The following is a 12,387-nucleotide window of genomic DNA, read 5'->3' on the forward strand; positions in this document are numbered from 1 at the left end:
AGCACAGACCACTTAAGTACAGTATTTGTGGTTGCCATGATAGTATCTGATAGTTTTTAGAACTTTAAGAGGTTATCAAAGGGAATTCACAAGACATGTATTACTGTGAAAATATGTGTGTGTGTTTACCTGATCTGAACATTTGCTGTGCCATCAACAAGTCATTGAGGCTGCTGATGTTGTCCCAGCCAGGCAAAAAAACTAAAATGGCTCCTTCCTGCTAGACAAAAGATGGTGAATCACTTAGGAGTTGTCTGCCAAAAGTAAGGTAACCCTTGTTTTACACAAACACTTATAAACTCCCTGCTCCATATTGAGTGCAATTTGACACTTCCTGTCAAACTCATTCAAACAGTGTGTTAGGACTTAGAATGCACCTTAAATTGGACTATTTTGTGATTGATGATTTTTCATCAACATCAACAAAGCATCTGCTTGATAAGAGGAAAGGAAATTCACTCTGAATTATATTAAATTGGTTAAAAATAACCAATCTATCATTTCAGAAAGAGCAGACAGGGAAAACTTTGATTTGCCATCAGTATTGCTGAATTCAAAAGGCAGCAAATTATTAGTAGTAGTCACAACTCTTCAGTAGGGGGTCGGGAACCTTCTTGACCGAGAGAGACCGAGAGAACATCCAACATATTTTAAAATCCATGAGAGCAATCTAGTACGAGGGTCACTGAATACAATCAATGGAAATGGATGAGTATTTTGGAAAGAGAAAAGTTCCTGGGGAGAAGGGTCGGGTAACAAAAAGACTATTATTGTTGTGGTGATGAAGACAGTCACATTCCGAGGTGCCCTTCAGTTCAGAAGGTATTTATTCCGAGGAGACGAAATAACCAAATGGTTATGGAAAGCATTGTATTTTAATATTGAGATAACATTTTCAAAAGTTCAAGCCTTGGCTGTACCACACAAATCAAGGTGAGTATTAAGAATTATAACTTTTATTTTTATTAATCATAATTGTACTGTTTTGACTTAAGTTATGGAGTTGAAATGTCCATTTATTGTAATTTGGCATATTCCTAACCCCAAAAAAATTACAAAACAGATGGCAAATTAGCATTGAAATAAGTATTTTTCATCTCATTGAAACAAATCATTATTTTTGTTTTAAATCAGTTTGCACTATGGATTAACTTTAAAACAATCACAAAATTAACTCCCACAAAGGCACTTCAGTTTCGATTTAATTGTATTGAGTACTGTAATTTGAGAAAACATGGGATTGAAAAGGTGTTGTCATTATGGGCAATCCATTGAATGTGTTTCAGAATATAGAACAGGTCAGAATGATGTCAAAGATGACATTACAGACTGATATGTGGGGAGGGCTGTACCCTTGCTTGAACCAACTGTCGGCTATTGCGATAACTGCACATTTCAACAGTGAGAGTTTTCTCTGCAATTAACATGAGGTCAACTGTACAATGTACAGAACTGGACAATGTAAGTTGAGATGCTTGTGTGTCTAGATCTCTTTTTTTATTCATGTGTAGGTGAAGAAAGACCTGAGGAACCTACTGCTGCGGCACCATTTGGCAGCATGCCTCAAATCAACTATAAATGGACCACCTTTTGCTGATTTCCATTGCCAAACAGCCCTCAATTTGTTTTTTAAAAAAATCGAACAAAATCAAGTGCAAGCAGTTTGCAAACTTTGAAAATAGAGCTTGCTTATGGTTCTTCTTGGAAAAAATAGTTGTTGGTAAAAAAAAAGAAATTGTTTGAAATAATTTCGTCACGGCATGCTATCCGACTCCGATACTGCCCACCACCACCAAAGCTTCAAAAAATTCTAGGGGTAACTCTGTTTAGTTTAGCAAGGAGAAGTGTGAGAGTCATTTTTCAAGTGTCCCAGAGCTCGCGAAACTTTAAAAAAGTGCATTTATCAAGGTTTCGGAGGGCGTGATTTGCGTGCATCCGTCCGCTGAAACAGCCTGCCTGCCCCTCTGCTATTGGATGCATTGTTAGCGTCAGCGCTGTGAAAATAGAACATTTTCTATTTTGGGCCCCGCCCCTCAACAAAAATTCACTCAAGACTTTCCGCTCCTTCCAAAATGACCGTGGCCGAGAATTCACCTTCCCACTTACACAATGAATGGGTTTCCCCGCACCCTTTCACACCAGGCTGTCACTGATGAAAAACGACCTTTAACATTACAGGTTGGCAGAGTGCCAGATGCACTCATCAAAAGAGCCAGATATGGCTTGCAAGACATAGGTTCTCAACCCCTGCTCTGCAGGCTTCTGTTAACTTTTAGAGGAACTCTTAGTACACTAATTTGCCTGATCATGACTTCAAATTTTCACCAAAGCATCTACAAAAATCTGCATGTCTCCGGTTTTCTAATCCCTGAGGACTTCGTCTTAAATTACGCAATCACAGATCACAGTTGGTCGCTTCTTTCATTCATGATTACGTTATGCTCGTTGCTTTTGTCTTCAGTAGTGTGAAATACATCACAATGAATTGTCTGCTCGGCTGGCTAAACGTCGGCATGACTGACAGACACAAGGGCTTCTCATGAAAAGAGCTAATTAATCTGTCTCTTTGCATCAATCACTTGTGTTTTCAACTTGCTTTCCATCCGATTGACCATCGGCAGTCCAAGTTTAAAAAGCTGTGTGTCAGACTCATCTTTGACTTGGCACACCTCCTCTTTCTTTTGATAATGTGCACATGATGGATTTGACCTTTTCATTTTTTACTTTTTCAATCACTAACTGTAATTCTAATCATTTCCCAAGAATGATCTCCCAAACCCACTGCCCCGTCTCACATCTTTCACAATTGGCAACTCCACAAGGACACATACTAACCCATTCACTAAAGAGTTATTGACAATTTACTAACATTTTTTAGCAACGGAAAAAACTTCACCTCAGCTTTATTATCCTGCCTTTCACATAATCCACCCCCAATTGTCAATTGATGGCAATGTTATCGCGCTATTACTATTTTTGCCATGTTCCTAGCAAGCCTGACAAGCCATCCCGACTTTCACCATGTATAAGTCAGTCTGGTCTGCTGCAGTTTGGGCTGGATTTCAAAATCGATGCTAGAGGTGGGGCTGACAAGCACAGACGAAATCTGAAAGAGCCAATCACAAATGCACGGATGTGACGTAAACAGAATGTGACTCACGCTGCAGGTTGTATATTTTATAGTTCACAATCATGTCATTCAGTCAGGATTACAGCCATTTTTGTGTGAAAAATGGTGTGTTATCGAGTAAAGTACTTGTTTTTAAAAAAAAAAAAAAACGCTAAAAGGCCATTTGAAAGAATCGCAGAGATGGGGCTGCCTTTGACTCGATCTGACAGCAGATCATAGAGTATGTGCAAAGTTTGGTGTTCTTTCACGTTTTGAACACATTAGGTTTGTACAATACCAGGATGCTGATAAAAAAAAATGCCTTTGAGTCCTACAGTTATAACCCAACAGCAGCTTCTTTGTCAGGTATACTGGAAAAAATATGAGAACGCACAACAATTTCCATTACTCCGGGGAGTGTAAAGAAAGATTTGCCTTCGCTCCCCTTATGACGCATCACAAAGTCCCTTCTCGCATGCTGTGATTATTGGTCAATATTGGACCAGAGCAGAACAAACTGACTTGCCATCTATCTTGTCCATATCGAAAGCCAGGCTTGTTCCCAGGACTCTGCCATTGATTTTAGGCCAAACATTAAAAAAAAGAAAGAAAGGAACTAAAATCTTGGCCACACATTGATATTATTCATGACAGTAACCAAGGACAATATAACATTGAGCCAGAGATAGAACGAACATGCAACAGGAAAGCATCTGTTCAAATGCTCATTAACACTGATCTGCTGCCCAGGAGCCGTGTCATTTCCTTTGATCTTATGTCACTGAGTGCATGGATGCTAAACCTGCTGTTCCTTCCATCTGTTGTACCTCCAGACATACATTTTGCAAGAATAATGACACTCAGTTTGGATTTTTTGTATTGTGCCTGTGCCCAGTAAAATTATATTGAGGCAAACTCACCTCTTCGTTAAGCACAATATGTCGGATAAGCACCAAGATGAGTTCCAAATCAATCTTGTCGTCACTATCCAGCATCTCGAGAGAAGCAATGGTGCTCTCTGAGTATCTGGGGGATAAAATGTGAAAATCATGTCGTATTATTATTAATTGTTTTGACAAAGCTAGCACATTGAACAAGAGGTTTGCATGGTTACCTCAATACAGAGGTTCATGTGGTTTCTACTTAAAACAATTCTTCCCATATTTGAGAAATGCGCCATGTACTTAGATTCAACTGAACCTTTTAAATTACCCATGAGTCTAAGGACGGGTGTGAATTGTTCTTTGTATACACAATATGTGGTCAGCTGATAAAAGCTGCAGAGCACCCATTATGAGGATGAGCGCTACAGAAAATGAATCTGAGGTCCGTTTAACAAACCACTAGAAGACAAGTGAATCACCTGGCTTTGTTATCAAGCTGTTTTACAGTTTAAGTAAATCCTGCCATCTGAAAATGTTAATGATGACACATAATGACATATTCACTGATTTTAAACCAAAAAAAAAAAGTCAGTCAAAATGGATTGGACGTCCAGCACCGTCAGTAAGAACCAATTAGTTAATTTAGCTATCAAAAGCTTCTCTTTAATGCACCTAGCCTTGAGTGTGCGAGCGTAACAAGGCCAGCTCTCCTTGTATTCGGCTTCCTTATTTTCCTTTTCAGGTCTGGAGTGGCGTCCTTGCCAGAAGCCTCTTTTCCAGGCAGGACGACGGTCTGGGTTCTTGGGACGATACCTTGTGGGGGGGAAAAAAAAGACAGGGTTTTCAACCTAACTGCTACATTTATATTTAAGTTCAAAATTATACCTTGTCATCTCTACAACATCCTCTAAAAGGAACTCCTCCACTGGAAAGGTCAGGCCTGGGATGTGGATCATGGGGCAATTGTCTAGAGGATGTGTCACAGAAGAAGAGCAATCAATTCCTCCAGTCAAATCATAAGTGCTGAAATATGACTCTTGCAATTTAAGAAGCAAATACCAAAGTACTTGGAGAATTTCTCAGCATTGAGCGTAGCACTCATCAGGATGACCTTGAGGTCATGTCGCACATCAAGCAGATCCTTGACAATAGTGAGCAACACATCAGAGTGCAGGCTCCTCTCATGGATCTCATCCAGAACCAAGTGGCTGATACTTGATAATCTCCTGATAAGGACAGAAAGGTGCAAGATTCAGGCATTTTTTCGTGTTCTTCATATTGATTTCATGGCTATGGTCTAATTGGCTAAATTCCTTCATGTGTTTTACAGCTGTTGGCTCGCTAAATAGTCTATGCGTTTCTAGCAGGAAATCGAAGGATAAATTGATCACAACAATGAAATTGTGCTACCCAGTGGCAGTAAAAGAGTCATACACAGTTCTTGCAAGTTTAACCTAGTTAACTTTAGGTTTTTTTTAAGACCGCTTGGAATAGAATTTATTGCCAATTCCAAGGCAAATTTCAAGACCGACCTGAAAAAAAAAATCTAACTCCTAAAAAGACACCAGATTTGTGCAAAAGTGTTGTCCTGTTTTGTTGGAAAGAAATCCTGCACTCACTGCGGCCCGATGTGGAACAGTTTGGGGACCCCTGCTTTAAGTAGAGCTGGGAATCTTTGGGCACCTAACGATTCGATTACGATTACGATTCAGAGGCTCCGATTCGATTATAAAACGATTATTGATGCACCCCCCTCCTTTTTTTATTTTTTATTTATTTTTTTTTTTTTTTTAAGTTTTGTACATTAGTTCCAAAATTGTTCAAAAATACTCTCAGGCTAAACCAAACTACTATTTCAGTATCAAGTTAACATATAGCAGTAAACAAATATACAAAAATAACATTAAATAAAAAAACTCCAGTCCCCATTCTGTATCAGCAGCTTTAAACTACATTCAATTAATTTAATGTTATGAATCAACCGTTAAAGTTGTAAAGTTGCTCCCGTTATTCCATAATTTCCCTTTTGTCTACTTTTGACATGTGAAAGTTTTAAAACTATTTTAAAGATAGATTCAAGTTAATATTTTACCGATTTAGGAGTATTTTAGATAAAAAGTTAATTAGGTTTGCTTGGAAGGTTCGCTACAACAGCCTTGCAGGGAAGTTTACTGCTTTAAGATGGCGGCCGTTTCTAACGCCCACATCTAGCTTTTTGCAGATGTGCTGCTACCGCTACCGAGTCTATATTGCATCTAGTCCTATATAAATGATATCTACCGTAACATTATGTAGCTGTACATGTAGCAGCTTTTCGGCAGCAGTCAGGTATGTTGTTGTGTTTTTTTATCTCGTGGCATGAGTTGAGCTAGAGCCGTGAGTTGAGCGTTGGCATTACCCGAGGGGCCGGGTAATGAGAAGCATGATGTTTTGCTACTCCCGCTCCGTTCCGTCCTGAAGACCGCGCGGCGCGCTGAGTGTGTTGTACTTCCGCTTTACTTGGCATATTTCAATAATCGGAATTTGGATGTTTGTGAATCGTTCTCGAATCTTCCACGGCCGAATCGCGAATAATCTAAGAATCGGAAATTTTTAACACCTCTAGCTTTAAGGGGTATTTAAATGTCACCAACTCGTTTTATATGTAGGAATTCTGTCTGTTTCAGTTGCAGTTGTTTTTCCCCTACTGTCCTCTTTAAATTGATTTGAACCGCACGACAAAAAGTTGCCTGTAGGTATTAAAATGGTCAACGTTTGACTATTCAGAAAAACATGGAAGGTAAAATATTAATCTGATTCGTCAGGTTTTGAAATATGTATCCCTTGTTATTGAAATACTTGCATTCAGCATGATGTACAACATTAGCTCAGCGATTCACAATGCTTATAACTGGGATAAATTGATCCCAACTGCGTTTGGTACCATAAACGCTCATCTGTAAATAAAACATTGGGTTCTTTCGACAGAAAATATTTATGAATCATACTACAAGTAGAAATGTGCTGTACTAACCTTCCGGTCCACTGCTGTGTAAACATGAGGCAAAATAGCTCAAGCATTTTATTAGACTGCTCTTAGTCCTAGAATGACTCACATAGGTCAAGTTGTGACAAATTAAAAATGAGCACTAATAAAATAAATAAGGGTGGCACCGTTGCTTTGTACCAAGGATACTCGTGATGATAGAATGAGCAAGCGGATGACTCAACCGTGTTTGTGCGTGTATTCTCTGCCTAAGAATATGGGGTGTCCATACTAATTTATCCGGCACTGACAACAGACACAAATTAATGTAGCCGAGCAGGAAGAAGAGCCAGCTGACGTAGCCGAAAAAGAAATGAAGCAACGAGGGACACTCACGGGTCTGAGCGAAGCCACTGAAGGATAATGCCCGTTGTACAGTACAGGATGGAACCTTGTTTCCTTGGTAACTGGCTGGGGAAAGACAAAGGGGGCCCTTAGAGATGACAGAATGGTAAATAAAATTTGGAATTTTTCAGAAAATATGTTCTTTGAAAAGGATCATAACGTCTCAGATAGGAGGTCATTATTTTCCCATTTTCTGACAGGCGGTGTTCATTATCCGTTGCCCATTATCCATTGCCATCTGTGTTACCTTGATCTCCTCTATCATTCATTCTCCATATCACGTACAGCCTCAAACAACTCCGATTTAGGGAGCTTTCATTTTGTTCACTTATCTAATTACAATATACAGTCACAGCATTAGTGACGTTTGCACAAATTAATGAAATCTAAAACATGACTATGTCAGACAGAGACATGTTTTGAATTATTGATTTGTTGCTATTTGGAGTAAAACTTTATGAATTCCGCTTTTTTTTTTTTTTAAAATGGGGAAGAAAAAAAATGTGATAGAGGAAAAAAACATGAGTTTTGGATTTTCCACCATTAAAAAAAAAAAAAAAACAGCTGTCAGATCTAAAACATTTTTATATCAATTCAATACAATGATAATGACTACTCAGCGTGTCATAAATTTGAGACTATAAGGCACACCTGACTGTAAGGTGCACCCACAATATTTTCCAAGAAAACTGTATTTGTTGATAAATAAGCCACACTTGACTATAATATTTTGTTAAGGGCTATTTACACCAGAAGACATACAGCTTATTAGCCTGTAAAAATCCAAAATTAGCCACACGCAGGTTTGCAAGCGGGAGGAAAAGTATCGGCTTATAGTCTGAAATTTACGGTAATTAGGAAAGATGAATATGAATATGCAACACCCTATTTCTATGAATTTGTATCAGCATTCACATTGTCAAATGATTTTATTCTTTGAAAGTCCTTTTGCTCCATCACTGGTGAGCTGCAGGTATTTTTAGAGCAGGCCTGTCAGGTACTCATGCGGTCATTGGGGACACCACTTAAATAAAAATATCTATAGCAGGGGTCGGGAACCTTTTTGACCGAGAGAGCCAAAACACCAAACATATTTTAAAGTATGATTCCACAAGAGCCATACAATGAGAGTCTCTGCAACCCTCTCTGTCTGGACTACCTTCCCTCTCTTTGTCACCATTCGGTCACATTTTCCAGTCTGAATGACATTCAAATGTCCCCACTGTAGATCCTGGTGGTGTGGATCAGTGAGTCAATGTCTCACTCGCTCCTAGTGTACAGCTTGATGTCAACCATGTAGAAGAGGTGACCGACTGTGGCCCCACTCTTAAGTCGGTATCCAAAACCAGACAGTTTTGTAATCAATTGCCTCTGAGGTTTCAGGCCTATGCTGAACGGCAGAAGATGAACACGTATATACATATACAATGGAGCAAATAAGTATTTAGTCAACCACTAATTGTGCAAGTTCTCCCACTTAAAAATATTAGAGAGGCCTGGAATTGTCAACATGGGTAAACCTCAACCCTGAGAGACAGAATGTGGAAAACCCCCCAGAAATTCACATTTTCTGTAACTCTTCACAAGCTTTTCACACACTGTTGATGGTATTTTGGCCCATTCTTCCATGCAGATCTCCTCTAGAGCAGTGATGTTTTGGGGCTGTCGTTGGGCAACACGGACTTTCAACTCCCTCCACAGATTTTCTATGGGGTTGAGATCTGGAGATTGGCTAGGCCACTCCAGGACGTTGAAATGCTTCTTACGAAGCCACTCCTTTGTTGCCCTGGCTGTGTGTTTGGGATCATTGTCATGCTGTCTTCAATGCCCTTGCTGATGAAAATCTCTTGATACATGGCCCCATTCATTACACAGATCAGTCGTCCTGGTCCCTCTGCAGAAAAACAGCCCCAAAGCATGATGTTTCCAACCCTATGCTTCACAGTGGGTATGGTGTTCTTCAGATGCAATTCAGTATTATTTCTCCTCCAAACACGAGAACCTGTGTTTCTACCAAAGTTCTATTTTGGTTTCATCTGACCATAACACATTCTCACAGTCCTCTTCTGGATCATCCAAATGCTCTCTAGCGAACCGCAGACGGGCCTGGACGTGTACTTTCTTCAGCAGGGGGACATTTCTGGCAGTGCAGGATTTGAGTCCCTGGTGGCGCATTGTGTTACTGATAGTAGCCTTTGTTACTGTGGTTACTTATGGATTTCTTTTTATCGGCTAATGAGCTGTATGTGTCTGTGTAAATGTCCCATAATACTATGTGGAGACCTGCAACATCCAAATACCATCTAGTGGTCGGCGCGGCATATAGTCTGGTGCGCCATGTAGTTAAAAGAAAATGAGACTATAATTTGCATGTTAAATTGTCACCAAGTTCCAAGGCTATTCTTCGGTCTTAATATGGGTATACATAAACCATTTGGGCCAAATTTTAGCAACTTCCCACCAAATATAATCTGCAATAGTTATACACGAGCAATTCATTTTCTTGCATTTTCCCCAATTTTTAAATTGAGTTATACTGGTAATGGGTCACATTTAATAAAGACTGAGACTTTTAAATTGAGTTATACTGGTAATGGGTCACATTTAATAAAGACTGAGACTAAGTCATTTATGCACTTACCTCTGCAAGCGAATTTGATAACCACATGAATTTCGGCTGCCAACTTTTTCTGCCCTCTCGGCAGCCACACGTTCTGCCACCTGTGTGAGATGCAAATGGGCAGATAAGACAGGAAATCGAGCCATGTGATGACATAAGATAAACCTCAGGGTGTCACACCGAGATGGCGCTGATGCGACGAGGCTGGGTGCAAACGACACGACACATTGAGCCCATGCCACGGCTGATGTGGTCATCCAAGATGAATTGGGTCACCTGGGTGGTTTTTCCACAGCCCGTTTCGCCGCTCACCACCAGCACTTGGTTGGAGTTGATCAACTGAACTAGTTCCTAGGCGGCAAAATGTTGTTAAATGTAAGATGCAGGTAAATACAGCGTAGCTATTCTTATTCAAAATTAGGAATTAACCTCTTTCTTTCCATAGGATGGCAACTTCTCTCTGAACATCTGAGGAAAAAGGCAAAGACATATTAGTAAATATTGCAAAGCAATGAGAGAAACACCACATACCAGCATTTCCCTGTACTTTGGGTATGATATCTTAGTCTGCAGATCTTTCTTCAAAGACTCATCCAGCAAGACATCTCTGGTTATTTCTTGCAGTAAGAACTCTAGACATCGGTCTTTCTGCCTTGGTTTTTCTTTTGCTTCATTTTTGTCCATTTGCTGCTGCTCCACATCATCATTACCATCATTGTCATCATCATCATCAGCATCATCCCAAGTGTCAGGGATCTCATCTTTAAAGGGCCTGCAAAATGGAAGTCATCATCAATAAACAATTTGACAAGCAAAAGACAGTGTTGTTTAGAAGCCTGTCAAATCTGAATTAATTAAAAAAAAATGTTAAGAACAAATCTTCAAAATTGGGGAAAAATAATGCTGATCGGTCATTTTTCAGAAGTTGTAGGCATGTCTGCTGACCTGGCTAAAGCCACACCCTACCTAAGCTCCGAAATGTCAATCGACTGTATCCAATTGTTAAAACATGGATAATGGATGCTACTTTGTCTAACGTGTTTTCTGTGCCATTACTTTCACGCGCACCTAGTTATGACCTCCGGAGGTAAAAGTGTTGAGCAAATGATCGCTCCTTGCTGGGTGATTACCGTTTCTTGTTGGCTGCGCCAATGTCCTCTTCTTCCTTGAATTTGATCTTCTGTTTTTCCTCTTCTGTCATGTCTCCATCAAAGTAGCTGCACAAAGCATATAAGCCAGAGCCATGACTGTCATCAACAAACTTTCCTGGATTCTGATTTGGTGCTGTTGATATGTCTATTACAAAAAAAATAAATCAAGTTCCCACCAGTGACTACTTTTACTGGGCGGTGGTCTATTTAGACCAGGCTGGTCATTGGACACTGAGTCGAGGAGTTTCATAATGTGCTGCTCTCTGGTCTCATCCATCTGGACAACTGCCCGCTATAAACATGCATGCAAAAATGAAGCATTGATACTTACTGTACATGTTTGTAAAAGCCGTGCAATATCTTAGTTCTGCACGTAATTCGCACAAAATATGGTTATAAATAGTCCTAACAAACAGTTCCCACTCACACATCTTGTTGAATGAGTGTAAACATACCGATCTCCGGTCTGCCTGTTTTTTCTTCACGGCTCCATATCTTGCGTACCACAAGCCAATCTCACGGCCCTTCAAATGTGATGGATGGCGACCTCCGCTGTTGTCATGGTCGAAGTCGCCACTACAACCACCTCCACGGTGGTCGGCTCTTTCTCTGCTGCCATCACGATAGCCTCTACTACTACCCCCTCTTCTGCCTCGCCAACCACCTCCACCTCCGGACTTATAACTCATACCGCCGCGTAAAAAACAGTTGGGGTTGGCACAAAGGTATAGAACTTGTCAACACAAGCGTTAGCATACAGCAGTAGCATTAGCTTAGCGCTAAAGAGGTTCAACGGTAGGAGCAGAGACTTAAATTTGGAACGCAAGCCTACTAGCATTGATTTTGGTTAAAAGGGTACCTATTTTGTAATATGTTATTTCAAAGTAATACAAAGAACGAGCTATCAAGAGATTTTCACCTGCTTGTTTCCATCCATTCACAGTGTCGCACACGTATGACGTCACCGGCCGTTGCTGTTTAAAAATTACGTCGAGAACTGTGATTGGTGTACGCGTTCAATAATAATAATAATAATAATAATGCATTTTATTTATAACGCACTTTACATTTGAAAAACAAATCTCAAAAGTGCACATTACCGTATAAAAAAGAAAAAAGACTAAGAATAAAAGAGTAAAAGCAAAATTAGAAACACAGCTAAAATCAGATAAAATAAGAGATAAAATTAGCCTAGGTAAGCTTTTTGAAAAAGGTACGTTTTTAGTCTTTTTTTTGTCTGCGGGGCTCTGAGG

At 39.8% G+C, this 12,387-nt stretch overlaps 1 protein-coding gene across 2 annotated transcripts in view; it reads right to left on the reverse strand.

Annotated features, from left to right (window-relative positions):
- The window catches only part of dhx36 (DEAH (Asp-Glu-Ala-His) box polypeptide 36), a 41,673-nt gene extending 29,574 nt beyond the window's left edge, over positions 1 to 12,099 (reverse strand). Inside the window, exons 1-13 of one of the 2 annotated variants that reach the window (XM_057839458.1) lie at positions 11,590 to 12,099; positions 11,311 to 11,426; positions 11,114 to 11,200; positions 10,515 to 10,755; positions 10,413 to 10,451; positions 10,164 to 10,334; positions 10,005 to 10,084; positions 7,355 to 7,429; positions 5,053 to 5,219; positions 4,879 to 4,960; positions 4,666 to 4,806; positions 4,030 to 4,135; positions 130 to 217 (exon numbers count right to left, since the gene is read on the reverse strand). In XM_057839458.1, coding sequence (XP_057695441.1) covers positions 130 to 217; positions 4,030 to 4,135; positions 4,666 to 4,806; positions 4,879 to 4,960; positions 5,053 to 5,219; positions 7,355 to 7,429; positions 10,005 to 10,084; positions 10,164 to 10,334; positions 10,413 to 10,451; positions 10,515 to 10,755; positions 11,114 to 11,200; positions 11,311 to 11,426; positions 11,590 to 11,823 — 1,627 coding nt within the window. In that variant the 5' untranslated portion in view covers positions 11,824 to 12,099. Of the gene's footprint in view, positions 1 to 129; positions 221 to 4,029; positions 4,136 to 4,665; positions 4,807 to 4,878; positions 4,961 to 5,052; positions 5,220 to 7,354; positions 7,430 to 10,004; positions 10,085 to 10,163; positions 10,335 to 10,412; positions 10,452 to 10,514; positions 10,756 to 11,113; positions 11,201 to 11,310; positions 11,427 to 11,589 lie in introns of both variants that reach the window. The other variant, XM_057839456.1, reaches the window with a different exon arrangement.
- Positions 12,100 to 12,387: the final 288 nt, after the last annotated feature.

The sequence above is a fragment of the Corythoichthys intestinalis genome, chromosome 6 (genome assembly GCF_030265065.1).
Source record: "Corythoichthys intestinalis isolate RoL2023-P3 chromosome 6, ASM3026506v1, whole genome shotgun sequence".
In the NCBI taxonomy this organism is placed as follows: Eukaryota; Metazoa; Chordata; class Actinopteri; order Syngnathiformes; family Syngnathidae; genus Corythoichthys; species Corythoichthys intestinalis.